At 41.6% G+C, this 24878-nt stretch overlaps 1 protein-coding gene across 1 annotated transcript in view; it reads right to left on the bottom strand.

Moving 5' to 3' along the window:
* Window positions 1–732: 732 nt before the first annotated feature.
* Window positions 733–24878, bottom strand: part of CEP95 (centrosomal protein 95) — a 37350-nt gene continuing 13204 nt past the window's right edge. Inside the window, exons 5-20 of the mRNA XM_049781702.1 lie at window positions 23567–23669; window positions 21255–21367; window positions 18127–18255; window positions 16290–16465; window positions 14996–15108; window positions 14204–14333; window positions 13044–13173; window positions 9339–9475; window positions 8331–8420; window positions 7212–7341; window positions 6322–6491; window positions 6095–6169; window positions 4387–4539; window positions 1970–2116; window positions 1480–1551; window positions 733–1043 (exon numbers count right to left, since the gene is read on the bottom strand). Of these exons, the coding sequence (XP_049637659.1) occupies window positions 870–1043; window positions 1480–1551; window positions 1970–2116; window positions 4387–4539; window positions 6095–6169; window positions 6322–6491; window positions 7212–7341; window positions 8331–8420; window positions 9339–9475; window positions 13044–13173; window positions 14204–14333; window positions 14996–15108; window positions 16290–16465; window positions 18127–18255; window positions 21255–21367; window positions 23567–23669 (2042 nt within the window). The 3' untranslated portion in view covers window positions 733–869. The remainder of the gene's footprint in view (window positions 1044–1479; window positions 1552–1969; window positions 2117–4386; window positions 4540–6094; window positions 6170–6321; window positions 6492–7211; window positions 7342–8330; window positions 8421–9338; window positions 9476–13043; window positions 13174–14203; window positions 14334–14995; window positions 15109–16289; window positions 16466–18126; window positions 18256–21254; window positions 21368–23566; window positions 23670–24878) is intronic.

Raw genomic sequence — 24878 nt, 5'->3', positions numbered from 1 at the left:
ATGCTCTTTTTTGTTTTTGGGCCACACCCGACGTTGCTCAGGGGTTACTCCTGGCTGTCTGCTCAGAAATAGCTCCTGGCAGGCATGGGGGGACCATATGGGACAGCGGGATTCGAACCAACCACCTTAGGTCCTGGATTGGCTGCTTGCAAGGCAAATGCTGCTGTGCTATCTCTCTGGGCCCTTTTATGCTCTCTTTCCACTTCTTGTTTTCCTCATGTTATCAAATGATTCCATAAATGCATAAAGCCTCATAATACAGCTAGTAGAAAGAAAGCTACATATACATGTTATCTTTAAGGTTTAATCATATGTCCCACCTACCTCTGATGTCAAGAACATACTTCTCTTTTCTGAATTGGAGGGTGTTTTTTTGTTAACAAGTACTGTTGTATTTTGTTAACCTATGGCAACAAACTTCAGAAAATGGCTGAATCAAGGCTTGTTAATTGCATTAGTTCGAGGGTAATGAAAAATATGTGCCTTTACACTTTTAAGTAATAAACTTGAAAGGAGTAAACTGTAGGAGCTGGAGTGATAGCACAGCAGGTAAAGCATTTGCCTTGCATGTGGCCAACCTGACTTGAGTTCAATCCCCAGCGTTCCATATCTCCAGCCTGCCAGGAGTGATTTCTGAGCATAGCCAGGAGTAATACTGGAGTAGCCAGCATAGCTGAATATGGCTTAAAAGACAAAAAAAAAAAAAAAAAGGGGGGGGGTAAAACATTAAAGAAAATTTTAATTAAAACATTATTCATAAACTATTATAGAATGAGTACATTAGACATAGAAATTCATCTCCTGGTTTAGTTGACTGGCTCAATTCTGTTTCTGCTCTGGGAAATCCTTCAGAAGTCCCACTTAGGAAGTCATAAGGGATTTTTACTGAACTGAAAGGAAGCCAGGTGAAGCTGGGCTCTGAAGCGGTCAGCTTCTAATTCCCGAAAGAAAGCATCGTCGTCATTCTCTGTTACCATGTGCTGCAGTTTTTGAATTTCCTTCTCCATCTTAGACCTCAACTCTCTCTTCACCTTACATAACGTCTGAAAAGAGAATTCATGTCATTTTGCTATTCACAACGTTTATTCAAGCCCTCATCTATTTTTAATCACTTTCCACCTACAACCTCATCATCAAGCTCCTGCAGTAACTTAGCAGGAGCAGCTTGTAGAAATCTTCAACAGGTGAAGATAAAAATCATAGCATAGGGGCCACGAGAGACAGAACAGAGATAGGGCATTTGCCTTGCACCGCCCAACCCGAGATGGACGAGGGTTCGATACCCGGCGTCTTGTATAGTCCCCTGAGCCTGCCAGGAACGATTTCTGAGCTCAGAGCCAGGAATAATCTGAATGCCCCTGGGCGTGCCCCCCACCCCCCAAATGAACAACAACAAAAATCATAGCATAACAGTTACTTTCTGTCCACCATCCACAACACACCAAAAGAACCCAAACAATCGCTTCTATAGTTTATTACCTGTGCCTGGGATTTCTCCCTGGCTTTGAGTTCTCGATGTTCCTGTGATATAGCTTCTGCCAGCAATGCAAACTGTTGAAGGGAAAAGGAAATCGTAAGTCATCAATAATCCAAATACTGCAATTCTTAGGTTTAAAATCTCATTTATGGTTTTTTGTTTTGTTTTTTGGGCCACACCCGGCAGTGTTCAGGGGTTACTCCTGGCTATCTGCTCAGAAATAGCTCCTGGCTGGCACGGCGGACCATATGGGACGCTGGGATTCAAACCAACCACCTTAGGTCCTGGGTCGGCTGCTTTCGAGGCAAACACCGCTGTGCTATCTTTCCGGCCCTACGTTTAAAATCTTAATTTTAGCAGAAATAAGGCATGTTGTAGTCAAGTATTAGTTTATATCTCAAATTTCCAAAGTATTGTTAGTTTGAGCTGTATAGTCCTGAATAAAAAATGTTGAGACTTTTTAACACATGGTAATGACTTTTCAAGTCTGACCTGGTCTTTATAGTAGTTCTCCATTGAGTCCAGTTCATTCTGGTGCTGTCTCTTTTGTTCATCTCGCTTTTCTTTGGCATAGTTTCTTAGGTCTCGTAATCTCTGCTTCTGAATTTGTAAACCTTCTTCAAATAGTTTCTTAAATATCTGTCAGTATTCAGAAAAATTATATTTATGGTGAGCTTTTCTAGAGGTATACACTAAATAGTATTTCAGAGTTACCCCTTTAAGAGCCATACGTAGTACAGTGGGTAAGGTTCTTGCCTTGCATGTAGCCAACCTGGACTTAATCATTGGTATATCAGGAATGATTCCTTAATACAGCCAGATGTGACTCCCAAACAGATACCCCTTTAAAATGCTCTATTCCTAGAGTTCTTTAACCATGATTCTAGAATATTTTCATTGTTCCAAAAAATAATCCCATACCTACTAGTAGTCAGTTCCCCCCCTTTTAAAGAGTCCATTTTTTTTTTTTTTTGGTTTCTTTTGGGCCCCACCCGGCAGTGCTCAGGGGTTACTCCTGGCTGTCTGCTCAGAAATAGCTCCTGGCAGGCACGGGGGACCATATGGGACACCGGGATTCGAACCAACCACCTTTGGTCCTGGATCGGCTGCTTGCAAGGCAAACGCCGCTGTGCTATCTCTCCAGGTCCTAGCGAGTCCATTTTTTATGTCTAGATTTTTGCCCATTCTAGAATTTCATGTAAAACGAAATCAAATAATTTTGTAACCTTTTGTATCTTCTTTTACTTAGCATATTCCAGGATTCATCTATATTGTAGTATCATACATAACTCCTTTTTTCAAAATGCTATATTATCACATTGTTAATCTAGCAACCATTTTTTATTCATTAATCTGGGTGGTATCCTATGTTTGGGTGTTTGTATGGATATTTTATCTATAATTAAAACTGCATGTAGGGGGGCAGGAGCAAGAGTCTAGTGAATAACCCAGGTTCGATCCCTGCATCTCAAATAGTCCCTCTGGCCTGCCAAGAGTGATTCTTGAGTGCAGAGCCTGGAGTAACCCAAGTACCACTGGGTGTGGCTCAAAAACAAAAAGGAAGAACAAACAAACAAACAAAAAAAGCCCTGCTCCTAGGGTAAATATGGCAGTTCTATTATATTTAAAAGGATATATTAAAGTGGTAACATCTGAGGAATTGTCAGACCATTCAAAAGTGGCTGGACCATTTTATAACTTCACCTGTATGATAGAGGTCATAACCTCCACAACCTGCCAAAACATTGAAAAAAACCCAAATCTTTATAAATCATCTTAGTGTGAGTGGTATGTTACTGTGGTGTTGATTTTTATCTCTAGAATGACTAATGGTTTTTTTTTTTTTTGGGGGGGGGGGGTTTGGGTCACACCTGACAGCGCTCAGGGGTTACTCCTGGATCTATGCTCAGAAATCGCTCCTGCAGGCTCGGGGGACCATATGGAATGCCAAAATTCGAACCACCATCCTTCTGCATGCATCCTTCTGCCCTGCCTCCATGTTCTCTCTCCGGCCCTAGAATAACTAATGGTTTTGAGCATCTTTTTCTCTGTCTCCAAGATTCTTTCAGAGAAGAATTCTCAAGAAGCTGGTAAAATCCAGAGCAGAACCAAATGCTGTTATCTATATAAGTGCATAATTGAAGATCAGACGTTATTCCAATGATGTGGATCTGCTTCCACTGATCATTAACTGTGTTCTTTTTTTCTTTGGTGAGAAGGAAACTTCCCCAGAAATGCTGTACTAGGGGGATGATCATGTGTTTCAGCCTTCTCAGCCAGATCCCTGGCCCCTAGTTAATAAGAATTGTAGATCAGAGGAATGATTCACGGTTATACTTCACTCATTCCTTTGAGTCCTATTTTTTAGAAATAATTTAGTTCAACTAACTATATTTAATTAATTTTACTCTAGAGATGAGTAGTAGATGATTTATTGCCAATTTGGAATCTAAAACATTAGATACTTTAGCTAGATTGGTATGAAATGACAAGTATTTTGTGGAACTATCTCATAGTTAATTTACCAGGGGTCTCTAACTCAATTTACCTGGGGACTGCAGGAGGCAAAGTCGGGGTGATCCTTGAGTGCAAAGTCAGTAGTAAGCCTTGAACATTGGGGGTATGACCCAAACAACTAAAACAAAACAAAACAAAAAAAGATTCCTCTAGGGCAAGGCCACAAAATGTTGTACAGAGGGCCGTTTCTGGCCCGTGAGCTGCAAGTTTGAGACCCCTGATTTAACCCATACTATCCTCTTGACTTTATCCTAATTCATCTATTCACACTTTTAATTCCCATCTCTTATAACAACCTGTTTTCAACCCCTGGCGAAATAGCTGTATGCAGGAGATCAGTAAGATCTCACAGAGATGAGCATTTTAGGGCTTGGATGAGAAAGCTACATTACCATTTCTTCCCGAGTCCTCATTCTCATTATTTTTGAACGTAAGTGAACTCTATATTCATCATAATATTTTCGGGCACGAACAATCTGCTGTCGATTTTCTTTTATCTTTGATTGGGTATATTTCTGTCTGTGAATGCGGTCCTTGAAGTCTTGCTAAGGAAGGAAATGGGAAGAGGAAAAGAAGTAAGGACAAAGGGCGACATACAGTGTTCAGATCTACCCCTTGCCATCACGTGCTTCAAGTATAAATCAGATGTAGAGGGTCAGTGACCTGCTACCTAGACACCTAAGAGTGAAAGATGGTTGTCCCCCAGAAGCACTCACTGCCATAGAACAGTATGGGCATAAGAATTTCATTTTCCAGGGGCCAGAAAGATAGCATGGAGTTAAGGCACTTGCCTTGCATGCAGAAGGATGATGGTTCAAATCCTGGCATCCCATATGGTCCCCTGAGCCTGCCAGGAGCGATTTCTGAGCATAGAGCCAGGAATCACCCCTGAGTGCTGCTGGGTATGACCCAAAAACCAAAAACCAAAAAAAAAAAAAAAAAAAAAAAAAAAAAAAAGAATTTCAGAATTTCATTTCCCCATCCACTATGATTGGTTTCACCTTAAAAGAAGATAGGGACTAGGGGCCGGGCGGTGGCGCTAAAGGTAAGGTGCCTGCCTGCCTTGCCTGCGCTAGCGTTGGACGGACCGCGGTTCGATCCCCCGGTGTCCCATATGGTCCCCCAAGCCAGGAGCAACATCTGAGCACATAGCCAGGAGTAACCCCTGAGCGTTACCGGGTGTGGCCCAAAAAAACCAAAAACCAAAAACCAAAAAAAAAAAAAAAAAAAAAGAAGATAGGGACTAGAGAGAAAACAGGGATTAAGGCATTGTCTTGCATGCAATTGACCTATTTTTGATCTCTAGAACCACCTATAATTTTTCCAGGTGTGGCCCCAAAATAAGAATCCCCGGCCCCCAAAATTGAACAAAAGAAGCCAGGAAGATAAATGAGGGAGTTGAAAAGAGTTGGGGCCCTGAGATCGATTCCCCAGTACAGTACTTCATGATATCCTGGGCACCACATGATGAGATTAAGAAACAGTGGATGCTGGGAGGGCTGAGAAGGAAAAAGGCACTTTATTCTCTAGAATTGTTTGGGATTGTTCTGGCAGTTTGTTTCTTTTTTCTTTTCTTTTCTTTTCTTTTTTTTTTGGCAATTTATTTCTCCCTCTGGCAGCATGCCTTTCACCTCTGTCTTCATGATACCATACAGAGGATGTTGTGTAATATACAGCTCTCTAATAATCCATAACAGAGGCTCATCAACTACCTTCCTATTGTACTAAAAAAAAAAAACAACACCTAGTATTAAGCACCTGGCAACTCAAAGGGACTATGGAAGTAGATACAATTAAAACCCCAATCTGCCCATTGCTAATATGTGGTGATGATGATGGGGGGGATAGGAGAGAGAGATAAGGACACACACATGGACCTAGGGCAAGTTAAAGCCTCATTTCATGGACAAATCCCCATTGCATCACAGACCAAATAAAACTATATATAAGGCAATCAGCATTTCGTTAATTTTAGTTAAACCCTTAATGATACATACCATAGGCAAGTTTGGAGGTTAAAAAAGCCTTGGGACACAGATTCCATAGCAAAAGTAATAAATATTATTTAAGAATGTAATATGTTATTTGCTCTTGACATACCAGTCTCTTGTTATGTTCGTATTCTTTCTTGACAAGTGCAGTAAGGAGTTCATGCTTCCTTAAGGCCTCTTCAATCTTTAGCGGGAACAGAAGGAAAAGTGGTGAGTAACCCCATACATATGAGGCTGGGTGACCCTGGCTCAAATCTCCACCCACTCCCAATGCTGTTGACTAGTTTTTCCCCTCTGGTTTTAAATTCCTATGCCTAAAATTGATAGCTGACTCACTTCATCCTGAAGTTTCTTCTTTGATTGATTTTCTCTACACGCATCTTTTTTGAGTTGTTCAATCTGTGCGATTTGCTTTTTCCACATTTTGTTCAGAGTTTGGCCAGAAACATAGAGAAATGGAAATTGCTCCAGCATCAAGGGCAGGAGATTTTGATCATTTATTTTCACTGTAAAATTAAAATAAATAAATAAATAACTAAAAAGGACTTACTGACAGCTTTTATTAGCAACCTTCACCCCACCTTTCTGGTAGATCAAAGCTTTTCTAAGTAATGGTGATGGTGGTTCTGATCCTATAAAGAACAATTCTAATGTCTATTACTACTGATTTTCCCTCCCACCACTAAGGGTGAACATAAGCTATGACAAGTTGATTAATGACATGGACTTTTATGAAGTCCCCTCTAAAAGTTCAACACTTAGTGCCTGAGGTAGATCAATGTGTGTGTTCAGATTCCTCAAACCTGATAGGAACAATTCTGACTATGGGATGCATAAAAGCCAAGAGTCTTTTAAAGCTGTACCCTGGTACTTCACATGACTCCGTTTCCCTCATAATGTGACTCCTTACGCTCACCAACAACATCTGTCAAGATAACTGGTGCTGAACAGGCCATCTGCTTGCTGTGGAGCCCCTTCCCAAAGCAAAAAGCAACCACTGTGAGTCAGCAGAGAGTGCCTCTTTCGGTGTCAATGTATAGATGTTCCTAAGCTGGTATTTGCCAGTTCTAGCCTTGCGGAAATCTACAGAATTCAACCATATGGCAGTGATAAAAGAACTTTTCTCCAGTTAGCTGGTCAATGTTTTTTCAGTGTTTTGTCCTTGAAATGTAGAACACTTTCAAAAGATGCCAGTTTTCCATGAAGTACAATTTTGTGGTTCTTACTTGGAACTGCTTTGCTGGGCTTTGACAAGCCATCTCGTGGGCTATGAGTTGTGGTTCTTCTAGAATACATCTTCCAGGGCTGACTGCATTTTGGAGTTCCTTTATGAACAGATTCTCTGTATATTTTCCTCTTCAAAACATATAAGTTGATTAGAAATAAAAGTCTAATAACTCATTTTCATACATACTGACAAATATAACTAATTTTCACTTAGAACATCTTCAATTTTTAAAAATCTGGTTGCTACTTCTCTATGTCAAAATCATATATTTTTTTTGGTTCTCTGGTATCCCCTGGAACTTGAAAAAAAAGCACTAAATCTTCAGTTCCATAGCAACCCAACTCTTAAGTACAACTACTAATATAGACATTTCTTTGACAATTTTCTCTATGAAGATTATAAAAGTTCTTAAATAGTACACAGTAATTACCATAATGTACTTATTGTCACTTGTTCATTAATATTTTAGCACATAAATTTTTAGTTTAGCACTTTCCTGATCTTTAGAAAGACATCACTACCACCACCACCCCCCTCAAAAAAAAAAAAGGTTTGGGTTGTCTTCCAATATATAGAACTGGGATTTGTTTTTCTTTTTCTACTTTTCCTTGTCAGTCTACATTTTTACTTCTTAACTGTGGATTCTGAAAAGTTTGGCAACTGTTTAAGAGGATTCTTAATGTGCAACAACAAAAATACTAATTCAAACTTAGGGATGTTGGAGATTGAACAAAGGTCAGCTGCATGCAGATCAAGTGTCTTACCCTCCTATACTATCACTCTGGCTCAATACTCTCTTTTTCTTTCTTTCTTTTTTTTTTTTTGTGGTTTTTGGGTCACACCCGGCAGTGCTAAGGGGTTACTCCTGGCTCCAGGCTCAGAAATTGGTCCTGGCAGGCACGGGGGACCATATGGGACGCCGGGATTTGAATCGATGACCTTCTGCATGAAAAGCAAACGCCTTACCTCCATGCTATCTCTCCGGCCCCCAATACTCTCTTTTTCTAAGAAACTGATAATGCCCCATGGATTCTAATTTCCTTTAAACAATATTATTTCTTTACACTTCCACCAACCAGATAAAATGGCATTTGTTATAGTGAAGACTTTTACCCACTGTTTCCTCCTCGTCACTGATTCCTGGAGGTTCAATATTCTCTTGAATTTTATGTCTTCTTAATTCTTTTTCAAATGCTTCAGTCATTACCTAGAAGGGCAAAGGCCAATTAGTACTATAGTTGTAAAAAAAAAAAAAAAAAGGCACAAATGGAAGTGACGGGGGAATGATCTAATGTCCTGAATATAAATGTATGTTAAAAGATTTTAATTGGGACATAAAATAACTTCTTTACCTACCACAGATTTTCATTAAAAATTTTAATTATATTTGGATACTCCAAGTGGAAGTTAGATGCTAAATTACACACTAAATCACAACCCTCTCTCTTTCCATATTGGGTACTTTCACCCTATCTATATTATTCAAGAAGCCTGACAACATTTAATACAGTCTGTCATCTCCTATATGTACTCTCACCAAATCTACTCCTAACCTACTAGTGCAATAAATTTTATATCTGATAAGTTTTCTTAGCATTTCATAAGATTCATGCTTTTTAGTTAGAAACATAAACATTATTTCAGTTTTCTTTTTTTTTTTTTTTTTTTTGGTTTTTGGGTCACACCCGGCAGTGCTCAGGGGTTACTCCTGGCTGTCTGCTCAGAAATAGCTCCTGGCAGGCACGGGGGACCATATGGGACACCGGGATTCGAACCAACCACCTTAGGTCCTGGATAGGCTGCTTGCAAGGCAAACGCCGCTGTGCTATCTCTCCGGGCCCATTATTTCAGTTTTCTATTATCTATTCAGTTCAAGTGCATTTTATTTGGGAGGGGGGGATTTGGGTAATACCCGGCAGCACTCAGGGGTTACTCGGGGAACTATATGGGATGCTGGGAATTGAACCAGAGTCTGTCCGGGGTGGTCCTGTACAAGGTAAATGCCCTACCACTGTGCTATCGCACAGTGAATGCTAATGCATTCTAAGCCTTCAATCAACAGCAGTTTATTGTAGCAACTGAGGGGAAATATTCTGTGCTCAGAAGGAATCCAAAAGGGATATACCTTTGCCTGGAATCTCCGCTTATCAGTTTCTTTAGGCTTCTGACTCTTATTCTCCATAAGGAATGGTTTGTTTTTATGTACTGGTGATGGAGAGAGTGAATGAGATCTATAGTGTGGCTTTCTACGCACAGCAAGTCCTATAGCACAGAAGAGACGTGCAAGGTTAGATCCTGACAACCAGAAATGTTCAATCAAAACGAAATGTTTGTTCATTTTTAGTAAAACAGCTTATGCTTATGAATGTATTCAATGTGTTCCCTCATATAACTAATCTATATGTTTAGTCACAACACATAAACAAAAAATGTGTACTATCATTACTTAGGTTCTATAGTCAACTCTGGAAAGAGTAAAACAAATGTTTTGTAATTAAAAATGGTGGGGAGGCTGGAGAGATAGGATGGAGGTAAGGCATTTGCCTTTTATGCAGAAGGTCGGTGATTCGAATCCCGGCATCCCATATGGTCCCCTGAGCCTGCTGGGGGCAATTTCTGAGCATAGAGCCAGGAGTAATCCCTGAGAGCTGCTGGGTGTGACCCAACCCCCCCCAAATAATGGTGGGGAGGGGGGGTCGGAGAGATAGCACAGCAGTAGGGCATTTGCCTTGCATGCAGCCGATTCAGGATGGATGGTGTTTCGAATCCTGGCATCTTATATGGTCCCACGTGCCTGCCAGGGGTGATTTCTGAGCAGAGCCAGGAGTAACTCATGAGCGTAGCAGTTGTGACCCAAAAAACAAACAAAAAAAAAAAAACAAAAAAAAAGATGGAGAGGGCAGAGACCATATAGGGCTTAAGGCACTTGCCTTGTAATGTAGCTAACACTGTTCACAGTGACCTGCTAGAGGTTTGTCTAAGCCAGGGGTCTCAAACTTGCAGCCCATGGGCCGCAAACGGCCCTCATACAACATTTTGTGGCCCTGCCATAGAGGAATCTTTGTTTTGTTTTAGTTGTTTGGGTCACACCTTACTACTGACTTTGCACTCAAGGATCACCCCGACTTTGCCTCCTGCGGCCCACAGGTAAATTGAGTTTGAGACCCCTGGTCTAAGCAAAGCCAGGAATAGCCCGAGATTAGCTTCATGTGATTCCCCCCCCCCCCAATTTCCCTAAAAGGTGAGGGAAAATAAAAATATAGAGCATGTAGAGATGGACTGATGGTACAAGTCAGTTACTTGCCTTGCAATGTGACCTGGGTTCAATTCCTGACACATCTGATATCCTGAGGCCTGCCAGAAGTGATCCCTTAGCACAGAGCCAGGAATAAACCCTGAGTACCAATGGATGTGCTCCCACCCACAAAAAAAAGGCAGAAGAGGGGCCGTGAAGGTAGCGCTAGAGTTAAGGTGTCTGCCTTGCAAGCACTAGCGTAGGATGGACCGAGGTTTGATCCCCCGGCATCCCATATGGTCCCCCAAAGCCAGGGGCGATTTCTGAGCATATAGCCAGGAGTAACCCCTGAATGTCAAACGAGTGTGGCCCAAAAAAACCCCCAAAAAACAAAAATGAGGGGCCGGGCGGTGGCGCTGGAGGTAAGGTGCCTGCCTTGCCAGCGCTAGCCTAGGACGGACCGCGGTTCGATCCCCCGGCGCCCCATATGGTCCCCCAAGAAGCCAGGAGCAACTTCTGAGCGCATAGCCTGGAGTAACCCCTGAGCGTCACAGGGTGTGGCCCAAAAACCAAAAAAAAAAAAAAAAAAAAAAAAAAAAAAAAAAAAACAAAAATGAAAACAAAAAAAGGCAGAAGACAGGTGGGAAGGATAAACAGAGTAATTTTTGGTAGTATATAAGCAGTATACATACCCAATGGTAAGAAGCTAAAGTCCTAAAATTCTGTAATACTGCAAATGTATGATAAATCAGTAATTTAAATAAATAAAACAATGAAAACAAATGTATTATGATCAGTTATGTCAATTATGTAATGCATTTTCTTTAAATAAATTAAAAATGAGAAATAAAAAGGGGCCGGAGAGATAGCATGGAATTTGCCTTGTATGGAGGACAGTGGTTCGAATCCCGCAATTCCATATGGTCCCCCGAGCCTGCCAGGAGAGATTTCTAAGCACAGAGCCAGGATAACCCCTGAGCGCTGCATGCTGTGACCCAAAACCAAAACAAAACAAAAATAAATTTAAAAAAACATAAAAAATAAATAAAACATTAGAAACTAAAAGAAAATTAAAAGAAAAACACTTTTTTTATTTTTTTTTTATTTTTTGGTGGTTTTTGGGTCACACCCGGCAGTGCTCAGGGGTTATTCCTGGCTCCAGGCTCAGAAGTTGCTCCTGGCAGGCACGGGGGACCATATGGGGCGCCGGGATTCGAACCGATGACCTCCTGCATGAAAGGCAAATGCCTTACCTCCATGCTATCTCTCCGGCCCCCAACACTTTTTATTTCATGCAACAACAACGTATTTACAAAATTAAAAAATAGGGGCCGGAGAGATAGCACAGCGGTGTTTGCCCTGCAAGCAGCCAATGCAGGACCTAAGGTGGTTGGTTCGAATCCCGGTGTCCCATATGGTCCCCCGTGCCAGCCAGGAGCTATTTCTGAGCAGACAGCCAGGAGTAACCCCTGAGCACCGCCGGGTGTGACCCAAAAAACAAAAAAAAAAAGTTTAAAAATAATTAAAGAATTAAATGATATCTAGGGGCTGGAGAGACAGAATAGGCTTAAAGTACTTGCCTTACATGTGGCAGACCCCAGTTTGGTCACTGGCACTACCAGGAATGACCTTGCAAAACAATCAGCCCTGAGCATCACTAGTATGCCTAAACAACCTCCTATATCCTCAAATGGAACCTAAGGCACAAGTAATAAAAATAAAGCAGAGTTATATCAAATTAAAACGCTCTGCATGGCAAAATAAATGATAAAATGAAAGGCAATATATGAAATAGGTCCCTAGGTTTGATTCCAGGTACCGCCAAGGGAAAGCACAGATGTGTACCTTCATGGTCTTCTAACCAAAAATAAAACAAAACAAAGATGACAAGAGAGGAACTTTGAGAATGCACTTACTTTAAGGGAAATAAGAACAAATTATAATGAGGTCAAGGAGACGCCAACACCTTTTTTTTTAAATTCGTTTTTGTTTTTGGGTCACATCCAGCGGTGCTCCTGCCAGGCTTGGAGGACCACATGGGATGCCAGGAATCGACCCGGGATCGAGTGCAAGGCAAATGCCCTACCACTGTGCTATCTCTCTGGCCCCAACACTTTTTAATTTTTGGTTGACTGAGTCAAACTCAGCTATGTTCAACCCTTTTTAAAAATAAAAGTGTAGGTCTGCAGGTAATTGTTAACGTAAGATTTTATGGCGAAGATAAAGGTGGGGTTTTTTGTTTCAGGGGAGGGCACACCAAGCATCTCTTGGGTTACTCCTGGCTTTGCACTCAAATCACACCTGGCAGGCTCACGGGATCAATTCCAGGTCAGCCGCAATGCAAGGCAAGTGCCCTACTCGCTGTGCTATCACTCCAGCCCCTGATAAAGTTTCTGATCTTATTTTTGACCCCTTTATATATTTCTGAAATATTAAAATAAGATCTGTTTTTGATGTGGGGCAGGAAGTGGATAGAACCCATGGCCACATACAGGTGAAGCATGTGCTGCCAACACTGGCTGAGAGGGCTCACTGGAACAGATGAAGCATCTGGGACCTCACTGCACTTTACTGGCTGGCCTTTCCAGCAGGTACCTGGCCGTCGCCTCTTCAGCTCACGTTCCATGACGCTGTCACTGTGCTGAGACAGTGTGTCTTCCATTTGAACATTCTCTTCATAAGAGTCAGACTTCATAACTCGATCACCCAGAGCACTTTTTAACATCTACGAGGAAAATTCTTTTCAACATCTTGCACTGATTTCAGTGAAAAGTTGAATGGAGTAAACAAATATTTTTTTTTTTTTTTGGTTTTTGGGCCACACCCGTTTGACGCTCAGGGGTTACTCCTGGCTATGTGCTCAGAAATCGCCCCTGGCTTGGGGGGACCATATGGGACGCCGGGGGATCGAACCGTGGTCCGTTCCTTGGTAGAGCTTACAAGGCAGACACCTTATCTCTAGCGCCACCTTCCCGGCCCCGTAAACAAATATTTTTAAAGGTTTTCTTGATAATTAGGCACTAATACCATATTTTCAGATACTTTAGTTTTTACAGAGTATATTTATAGCAGTATATTAGCTATACACTACACAGAGCCAATAAATGTAGTCAAGGGAAATTTCATTCTGATATTCAATAACCCAAACTGTAATATATATTTGTAAGAATGAGAGATCTGTGCAATAACATACCAAATCTGTCTTTAGAAACAAAATGGAAAACATCCCGATGCAATTACATTACAATCGTTAAAAATACTGATTTCGGGGCCGGGAAGGTGGCGCTAGAGATAAGGTGTCTGCCTTGTAAGCGCTACCAAGGAACGGACCGCGGTTCGATCCCCCGGCGTCCCATATGGTCCCCCCAAGCCAGGGGCGATTTCTGAGCACATAGCCAGGAGTAACCCCTGAGCATCAAACGGGTGTGGCCCAAAAACCAAAAAAAAAAAAAAAAAAAAAAAAAAAAAAAAAAAAAAAAAATACTGATTTCACTCTCATGGAATTCAGTAGAATTTGGATAAATCTATCAGTTCATGGAAGTCATGGAAAGTTAGGGAGAATATTTCTCATGCTATGTCCTACATACCTGAATTATGGAATATTTTCACAATAACCATGACACAATTTTCTAGTACCTTTATTTTCACCTTTAATTGAAAGATCATTTAAATGTTCACCAACAATGGTAATCTCAATATCTATTTAAAAAATATCTCGATATCTATTAAAAAAAAAAGAAAAGTAAAAGACTTGCCGAATCTAGTTCAGTAAACCGCTGGGTGAGTTTCTCTGACACCGACTGTAATCCATGCTCTGCCAACCTCTTTCTTAGTCTCTGAGAGAAAGATGAATCCCAGTTCGAGGCTGCAGCATTTTTTTCATGTCTGTGGTGGTAAGTGTGATCATGTGAGATTTGCGCAGTCAAGAATATATTACTGGGGCTGGAGAGATAGCATGGAGGTAAGGCGTTTGCCTTTCATGCAGAAGGTCATCGGTTCGAATCCCAGCGTCCCATATGCCTGCCAGGAGCAATTTCTGAGCATGGAGCCAGGAATAACCCCTGAGCACTGCCGGGTGTGACCCCCCAAAAAAAACCACAAAAAAAAAAAAAAAAAAAAAAAAAGAAAAGAATATATTACTGGGGCCAGAGAAATAGCATGGAGGTAAGGCATTTGCCTTGCATGCAGAAGGATGGTGGTTTGAATCCCAGTATCCCATATGGTCCCCCGAGCCTGCCAGGAGTGATTTCTGAGCATAGAGCCAGGAGTAACCCCTGAGTGCTCCTGAGTGTGACCCAAAAACCACACACACAAAAAAGAATATATTACTGGGGCCAGAGTGGTGGTGCAAGCGGTAAGGTGTCTGCCTTGCCCGCGCTAGACTAGGACGGACCCCGAGCCTGCCAGAAGCGATTTCTGGACACAGAGCCAGGAGCAACTCCTGAGCACTGCCGGGTGTGACCCAAAAATAAAAAAAAGAATATATTACTTAGTTCAAGATAACCATCATATGTCTTTGCCAACTCTGACGTCTGCAGTGATGTTACCTTTTTCCTTTGGGCAGTTTTCTCGTCCTAGGGCTTTGAACTAAGATTGGATGTATTTCCTGTTTGTTATCCTCAGGCAACTTGGAGGTTAAGAAACTGCTATTATCTGCTTCCTGTAGAAAACAAAATGTTTATTTGAAAAAACTAGGCACAGTAAGTTTAGAAATAGGAGCAATGGATGATCTGTGACACAAAGGTAAACCCCTTTGTTTTACATTTTTCATTTTAAAAATTATCTCTTGGGGGGCCAGCGAGGTGGCGTTAGAGGTAAGGTGTCTGCCTTGCAAGCATCACTGGGTGTGGCCCAAAAGCAAAGAAAAAGAAAAGAGGGGATCAGGGATGTAGCCTAAATGGTTAAGCCTTGCACATACAAGGCTTAATCTTCAGGGTGACCATCCTAATAATATCAGCAATAAAGAGGGGAAGAGTGAAAACAAATAAATATATCAAGATATTAATAGAAGCTATTTCTCTATAGGCTGGAGAAATAGTATTGTGGATAGGGCTTTTATGTGGCCGACCCTACCCCTCAAACCCTGGTACCCCACATGGTCCTCTGAGCCTTCCAGGAGTGATCTCTCAGATCAGAATCAGGAGTAATTCCTGAACACTACCAGGTGTTGTGATTGTGGCCCCATAACCCTCTAATGTGTGTATGTTTTGTTTGTGTGTGTTAATGCTATAGTGTGTGTATGTGTGTGTGTGTGCGCGCACGCATAGAAGTTAATGCTATATAATGAGCAAGGCTATTTTTCATTGTTCTTATACTTTGAAAATTTCAAATTATTTCCAGATTCTGAAACCAGAATGCCTAAGTTACAAACATTTGACAGAAACTGGAAATATATATGGGCTGAAACTAATAATTTGTATGTGTCCTGGACTGATAGTACAGTGGATAGAGCATTTGCCTTGCACACGGCCAACCCAGGTTCAATCCCCGGCATCTCATATGGTTCGGAGCACTGCCAGGAATGACCTGAGAGCAGAGTCAGGAGTAACCCCTGAGTGCTGCAGGCTGTGGCCCCAACCCCCCCCCAAAAAAAAAAACAACAGAAAGAAAGAACCCAAACTGCTTCGCAACACCACAGATGTATTAGCTCTTACAATTTTCCTTTTGATGGAGTCAGCCTATGCCTATCTTTCTAAAATGAGAACATGTGGGTGTACTCAGGGGTAAATTAAGGAAGTAAACTGCTCAGTGATCAGTGTGATATCCCCGACTGTCATTTTAGGCAAGACATCTTTAGAGCTATTGACTTTTCTCCAATAGAAAGTAAGCATTTCCACTTACTGCAGTGGTCTCTCCAGTTGAAGTTGAAGGAAAGCAGTGGCTTGAACGCAGATAGTCTCTTCCTATAGGGTAAGGTGCTCGCTGCTCCAAGGGCTGATAAGGGGGGTGTAAAGGAATAGCAGATTGGATGGGTTCCCCTAGCTTTCGAGCACTCAGCATCAGATCCACAGGAGTTTCTGCTAATTGGATAAATTAAAAGTGGCAATTAGGATCGGAGAGATAGCACAGCAGTAGGGCATTTGCCTGCACGCCGGGACAGACCCAGGTTCAATCCCCGGCATCCCATATGTTCCCCCTGAGCCTGCCAGGTATGGCCCCAAAACCAAACCAAACCAAACCAAAATATAAAATAAAATAAAATAAAATATAAAATAAAACAAAACAAAATAAAATAAAAGTTGCTATTAACATGAAAGAAATAAGTCACTGTATATATACAAAACTACATTAACATGTTCATGGACAACTTAAAAATATACTTTAAATTGTTTTTTTAAACTAAGCACAAAGCAAAAACAAATCAGGCAATTATCTTCAATAATTAAGTCAAGAAAAATATGTCAGATATATAGCAAGGTGGTGGAGCAATTGTCTTAACCATGAGTAAGGCACACGGTTCAACCCGTTACTACACACAAAAGAATTATTATTTTGTTTTTGGTCACACCAACCGAATTCAGCACCAACTCCTGTTCTGTACTCTAGAATTCTCCTTATGAACTTGAGATCATATGTGGTGTCAGGGATTGAATCTGGGTATGCCACATGCAAGGCAAGTTCCTTATCCATTTTGTAATCTCTCCAGCCCCAAAGATCACAAACTTTTATGTACCAAAGACTTTTTTTTTTGGATGGGGGCGGGCACACCTGGTGGTGCTCAGGGGTTATGCCTGGCTCCATGCTCAGAAATCACCCCTGGCAGGCTTGGGAGACCATATGGGATGGAGATTACATTTGGGTTGGTTGCATGCAAGGCAAACACTCTATCACTCTGGTCCTGTTCCAAAGTTTCTTATTGTTCTAAAGCAGTAAGAGTCTACTATATTATGAGAATTTTAAACAGGACTCATCCTAACAAATATTTACAAATAAGTAATGTAAAACCAAAAAGAATCACAAAATATAAAATAATACAAGTAAAAATGACTTGGCCAGAACAACAGCATTATAGATAGGGCATTTGCTTTGCATGTAGCCAGCCTGGATTTGTTCCCAGCATCCCAGGTGATTTCTGAACACCATCAGGAATAACCTCAGAGCACCACCAGTTGTGTGTGTGACCCAAAACACAAAACAAAACAAAAAAAAAGTAAAAAAAAAAAAAATAACAGCAATACATTTTTTTTTGTTTGTTTTGGAGCCACACCAGGTTACTTCACTAAGGAACCTCTCCTGAAGGGCTGGTGGGATCATATGGAATGCCAGGAATCGGACCTGGGTTGGCCACCTGCAAGGCAAACACACTACAGACTCACTATTGTGCTATTGATCTGGCTCCCAACTAACAGCAATATTTTGTTTTAAATATTTTTTCAGTGCCAGGAATCAAATCGTCATGAATGCATGACATGTTTTTCTACTGAGCATATCCATGGTCCAAAAGACTAAAAGCAATTTTAGTTTTCCTAGAATTTTATTTTGTGTTGTTTAGGAGCCGTACCTGGTAATATTTAGGGCTTACTCTGGCTCTACACTCAGGAATCACTCCTGATGATGCTCTGGAAACCACATGGGTATCAGGGATCAAACCCAGGTTGGCCTCAGGGACAGAGGCCCCAAAAAGTATTGCCTTTAACCTACAGCATCGATTTCAAGATCTAGTAACATTATTACTCACCGTCTTCAACAAGGGATGTCCTAGACTTTGACAAAGTTGAGGATGAGGGCGGTTCCAAGACTTCCTTACGTAATTTAAAATGTGGTACAGTTGAGGTTTCAGAATGCATTTCATCAGAATCTAAAACACCTAAAAAAAAAAAAAGAAAATATTAAAATTAAAAACCTGGACCACAGAGATGGTACAACAGGTAAGGTGTTTGCCATATATTCAGCCAACCTAGGTTCAATCCCTAGCAACTTGAAATAGCTGGAGTATTATATTGCAAGACAAGAATTTTATATCCATAAAAAATATTAGAGGGGGCTGAAGAGATAGTACAGTGGGGCATTAACCTTGCACACTGCTGACCCAGGACAGACCTGGGTTCGATTCCCAACATCCCAGATGGTCTCCCAAGCCTGCTAGGAATGATTTCTGAGCCCAGAGGCAGGAGTAATAACTTCTGAGCGCTGCTGGGTGTGACCCAACCCACCCCCCCCCCAAATAAAAATGACATCATCATAGAACTATTAGCCTGATTGCTGGAAATACTTTATTTCGGAAAGGAGGGATATTTGGGCAACACCCAGTGGTTCTTGGGAGTGGGAGGCCCTACTCTCAGTTCTCCCCAATGGGTGTTTAGGACCATGTTTTGCTAGGATCAAACTGTGGATTGCCACATACAAGGCAACTGTCTTAATCCCTATATTTTCTCTCTGGTCATGAAATAATGACTTTTAATAACTATCAGATAGGGGCCAGATAGATAGTACAGTAGACAGGGCACTTGCCCTGAGCACTGCCAGATGTTGCCACAAAAAAACAAAAATATTGCTCAGTATCTAGAAAATTTTTTTTGTTTTTTGTTTTATTGGGCCACACCCAGGGGTGCTCAGGGGTTACTTCTGGCTATTTGCTCAGAAATAGCCTGGCAAAGTACGGGGGAACATATGATACGCCAGGATTCGAACCAACAACCTTAGGTCCTGGGTTGGCTGCTTGCAAGGCAAAGGCTGCTGTGCTATCTCTCCGGCCCTAGTATCTGGCAAATTTGTACATGACTCTTCACTACTTTGTTTCCAAAAGACAAGATGCCAGAGTTGTAGAAATTCTGGTTGTTGTGTGGGTCTAACATTAACTCTGAAGAGATAATCTTGAGACTGGCACCATGATTAAAACTTTATACTAAGTTGTTTGGTCTAATATTCAAATGCTTAATAGTTTTTACCTTGGGGAAGGAATGACAGTACAGTGGATAGGATGCTTGCCTTGCACATGGCTGACCTGGGCTCAATCCCTATATGGTCTCCTGAGCACCATCCAAAGTAATTCCTGAGTGCAGAGCCAGGAGTAACACCTAAGCACTACCAGAAATGATTACTGCCAAGAGTGGTTCAAAATAATTTAAAAAAGGGAATACTTTCCATAATTTTAAATATTTTTAGAACAATTTTATTTATGTTCTAAAGATGTGGTATGTATACATAATGGAGAATTATGCAGCTAAAAGGAATGATGAAATAATGAAATTTGTTGCAACCTGGTTGACTGAAGCCATAAGACAAAGACAAAAACAGGATGATCTCACTTATCTGTAGAATAACTGGATGAAGAAATGTCATATAAAAAAGAAAGGAGGCCTAGGTCACTTTTTTGGTTTGTTTTTGGGTCACACCTGGCAGTGCTCAGGAGTTACTACTGGCTCTGTGCTCAGAAATCACTCCTGGCAGGCTCGGGGGACCATATGGGATGCCAGGAACTGAACCTGGGCCCGTTCCAGGTCAGCAGCATGCAAGGCAAAGGCCCTATCACTGTGCCATCACTCTGGTCCATTGATCACCCTTGATTCAGCTTAGGGAGAAGGAAAACAAAGAAGAAATCAAGGTAGGAAGGAAGAAAGTAAGAAAGGGAAGTAATAGGGAACCAAGGGTCTGGGCTTCGGTTATATGGGAGACGTGGGAAATTAGTCTAGCTCTATCTACAAAGCAGGCTCAACAACACTGATAACATCAGGTCTAAGTTGCAACGACCGAACTTTGTAATGTACCTGGTAAGGTGGCAGGGAAGTGTTGGGGGAAGGGCTAAATATGGGAACACTGGTGAGAGTTGACACTGGTGGTGCAATTGGTGTTGAAATATATGTGCCATGGGGCTGGTGAGATAGTACAGTGGGCAGCATGTCTGCTTTACAAAAGGAGCACCCATTTTATCCCCAACATTCCATATGGTCCCCTTCTTGAGTAGAGCTAGGACTAATAGTTGGATATGGCCCCAAAACACCATACTCTGTGTGTGTGTGTGTGTGTGTGTGTGTGTGTGTGTGTGTGTAAACTCAATAACATTGTAAACCTCATTGTTTAAATTTTTTAAGGAACACAGAATTTTGGGTTCAGAGATAGCATAGTGGTAGGGCGTTTGCCTTACATGCGGCCAACCTGGAACAGACCTGGGCTCAGGTCCCCCGAATCTGCCTGGAGGGACTTCTGAGTGAGAATCAGGAGTAACCCCTGAGCGCCGTCAGGTGTGGCCCAAAATCAGACAAAAAAACAAATTTTATTATTGCAAAGACTGATCTTTACTATGTAATAAAATTTTAATTATAAGGGCCAGAGAGATAGTATGGAGGTAGGGCGTTTGCCTTGCATGTAGGATGGTGGTTGGAATCCTGGCATCCCATATGGTCCCCTGAGCCAGCCAGGAGCAATTTCTGAGCAGAGAACCAAGAGTAACTCCTGAGCGCTGCCGGGTGTGACCCAAAAACAAAAAAAAAAAACAAAAAATCTTTTTTTTCTAAATTATATAAGCATCAGTAGTTAGCAACAGATCTATCTACAGCATGAAAATAAGGCCTGCTGAGCTATCTCTGTGGCTCTCTTCTCAATTTTAAGTTTTTTTGTTTGTTTGTTTTTTGGGTCATACCTGGCAGCACTCAGGGGTTACTCCTGGCAGGCTCGGAGGACTATATGGGATTCCAGGATTCAAACCAACCGTCCTTCTGCATGCAAGGCAAATGCCCTACCTCCATGCTATCTCTCCGGCCCTAATTCTAAGTATTTTAACTTTGAAAAAAAAACTTAAGATATTAACTCTTCATGATTTTATAGCTCTATACTGGAGAATAACTGATGGTTTAACTACTTACTCACCATTGCTTCTTAGAGAAAAGGTATGTGCGGTATCCCCCAGTCTAATGAGTTCACCAGCAGAATCTGCTTCATCTCTTTCCCAAGGTCCCAATGGCTCAGAAGTTGTAGAACACCTGAAAGAGTTTCCCTTTTCATTCCAGGCATGGCCAGACACCTGGAGACCCTTTCCATGTGGACCCAACAGCTGACCAAGTAGACTTCCTGTGTGTGTGCTGACTGCTCATTGCTATGCACAGGAAAAAGGAGAGAACCCCTGATTTTCACTTCCTTCTGCTTATCTCTTCTGTCTTGACTTACATATGTAAGGTAGAAGCTACTATGTACAAACTGTATAGGATTAAGCTTTTAGATAAACCAGACACATTAATAGTTTTTCTAGCAATATGGCAGTAGACATGAATCTGAAGTACAAAATTAGCATTAAGTATTTCAGTAACAAGGCTGGAGAGGTAGTATGGTGCACAAGATGCTTTCCTTACATGTGGCCAACCCAGGTCAATCCCTGAGCATTGCCAGAAGTGATTCCTGAGCACAGAGCCAAGAATAAGCCTTGAACATCACTGGAGATGGAGCCAAAATAAAGATAAGTATTCTTGTAAGGGCCAGAGAGATAGCATAGGGGCTATGGTCCTGACTTTGCATGTTACCAACCCAGGTTTGATACCTAAAATCATTTATGACCCCCCCCCCCAAAAAAAAAAAAACATTGCTAGGAGTGATCCCTGAGCAAAGAACCTGGACGAGGCCATGAGCACTGTCATGTATGGCATAAAATCTAATATGCACATATTTATATTCCATGTTTGTACTTGTGTTATTTTCCTGTATTAGATAATGAAAAATAAAGTTACTAAATTTTTGGAGGGGCCACACAGGAAGTGCTCAGGGAATCAGCTGGTTCAGGCACTGAATCCAGGCCTTCTGGACAAAATAGTCCATTGTGCTCTTTCTTTGGTCCTGGATGTTCTCCTCTAGGACACATTCAGTGCTGGGAGAGCTCAAAGGTCTAACTAAGCACATGCATTGCCTGCTAGAGCCCCAGGTTTCTATGAGATCCTAGGTATAAATTGCCTATTACCCGAAAGGAAAAACAAGTACAAAACAAGTATAAAAACACTGGTATAGGGCCCGGAGAGATAGCACAGCGGCGTTTGCCTTGCAAGCAGCCGATCCAGGACCTAAGGTGGTTGGTTTGAATCCCGGTGTGCCATATGGTCCCCCGAGCCAGCCAGAAGTGATTTCTGAGCATAGAGCCAGGAGTAACCCCTGAGAGCTACTGGGTGTGACTCAAAAACAAAAAATGTTATGATGATAGGCATTTGTCTTGCATGCAGTCAACCCAGGTTTGATTCCTGGCAGCCCATGTGGTCTCCTATCAGGAGTGATCCCTGAGTAAGCCCTGAGCACCATAAGGTGTGGCCCCCCAAAACAAAAATGTACAATTTTATGACACACTCTTTGAATGCTGTTATAAAGTAATTATGATGTTCTAGAATTTTGAATGAAGGAAACAAAAGCAGTGAGCAGGAGGGGCCAGAACAGTGGCACAGCAGTAGGGCATTTTGCCTTGCACGCAGCTGACCTAGGACGGACCACAGTTGGATCCCCCTGGTGTTCCATATGGTCCCCCAAGCCAGGAATGATTTCTGAGTGCATAACCAGGAGTGACCCCTGAGTGTCACCAGATGTGGCCCCCCAAAAAAACCCCAACAACAACAAAAAAAAACCAGTAAGTAGGATTCCCACCCCAACAAAAAAGAAAAACCAACACAGCAAAAGACTGACATACAGCAAAATGTTAGTTCTAAACAACAATAGTTACTTAGTCCTTAAGTCTAGTAATTCTATTTTCTTTCTCTGACTTTCCAAGTTTTCCACAAAGAATATTCTTTTATGAATGAGGGAAAATATAAACAGACAAAAACATATGGTCCCTGGAGTCCTACCATGAGTGATCCCCAAGAACAAAGACAGGAATAACCGCCAAATCCAAAAACCATAAATTCCTCAGGGATGTTTGATATACAAAATGTTAAAAAAGAGGCCAGATGACAGCACAGCAGGTAGGATGCTTGCAACCTAGATTTGATCTCTGGTCCCTTGAGCCTTCGAAGAGTAATTTCTGAGTGCAGAGCCAGAAGTAACCCGAGTACCATCGGATGTGGCCCAAAAACCAAAACCAAAACCAAAAAATAAAAGCTAATAAAATTTTTACACTGACATTGTTCTTGTTACCATTCTGGCACTTGTGTGCACTTTCAATTCTTTGAAGAAAAGGAGTAACTGGTTTTAATTTGATTCACAGATTCTACCTCCCAAAAGAAACTTTTTTCCATGATTTGGAATCTCTAATACATTCTTCTGCTTCCAAAAATTCTCCTTCTTGAGATTGTTTAAAATACTCTTCAGTTTCACCTGTTTAGAAAACAAAATAAAGCAAAAACAAAGCCCTTAGTTAATACTATTGCTATACAAGGGAGGGAGTGGTAGGACAACGAAGCACCCTAAAGCCCATGGCAAACTTGGATTGAGAGTGAAATGAGAAGGAACCAAATCATCCCCCCCACAATGAGCATGTATTATTTGAGTAACAAAGCACACATGTTGCTTTAAAAGCAGGGTCTGTAGTTGTCCTAATAATGTTAATAAGCTAGGTGGTAGGTTCATTTATTAGTCTTTCTACCTACATATAAGCGGTGACTGAGGCAAGGTGACTAGGGTGGAACCTCAGTAAAACGTTGAGTGTCACTTGACATTCATCTTAGACCAAATTAGTCAGACCAACTTAGATCTATTCAAGATTTGAATGAAACTTATACCCGTTTTTCTCTACAGAATTTTTGAGAAATACACTTTTTTTTTTTTTTTGATTTTTGGGCCACACCCGGTAATGCTCAGGGGTTACTCCTGGCTATGTGCTCAGAAGTTGCTCCTGGCTTGGGGGACCATATGGGACACCGGGGGATCGAACCGCGGTCCGTCCAAAGCTAGCGCAGGCAAGGCAGGCACCTTACCTTTAGCGCCACCGCCCGGCCCCGAGAAATACACTTTTACCAGCAGCAGTTAACACACCAGGAGTTTATATACAGATGAAATCACCTCAACTCTTACTTCTCTGGAAATTCCTATTCTCATTTCTAGAAATTTACAGTTCAAATAGTATGTGCCCTTTGGGGTCAAAAATAAGAGTAAGGCCTTGCCTTGCACACAATTGACCCAGGCTCAATCCCCAAAATCCTACATGATTCCCTGAGTTCAGTCAGGAGTGATCCCTGAGCACAAAGCCAGGAGTAGCTCCCAAGCACTCAGACAAGGGCCCTGTCTTGTTCTGTCTATCTTTGACAGAGGTGTGAGATCATCCAGAGCTACCACAACTTCTTCACCCTATCATCGATGGCTGGAAACCTGAGTAAGTGTTACAAATTCTGGCTATCATATTAAGCATGTGAAGAACACAAGTGTTCATATATCCTTTAAAATTAAAATTTTTTTTGGTTTTTGGGCCACACCCGGTAACGCTCAGGGGTTACTCCTAAAATTAATATTTTAAAATATTTTATTTGCGTTTGGGAGAGTAGATGCCATGATATAGTATTGCTAGTTGTATGGGAGCTCCAATCTTTT

The sequence above is a fragment of the Suncus etruscus genome, chromosome 1, assembly GCF_024139225.1.
Source record: "Suncus etruscus isolate mSunEtr1 chromosome 1, mSunEtr1.pri.cur, whole genome shotgun sequence".
Classification (NCBI taxonomy): domain Eukaryota; kingdom Metazoa; phylum Chordata; class Mammalia; order Eulipotyphla; family Soricidae; genus Suncus; species Suncus etruscus.
The sequence above is the reverse complement of the archived record's forward strand: the minus strand, read 5'-3'. Positions and strand labels throughout refer to the sequence as shown.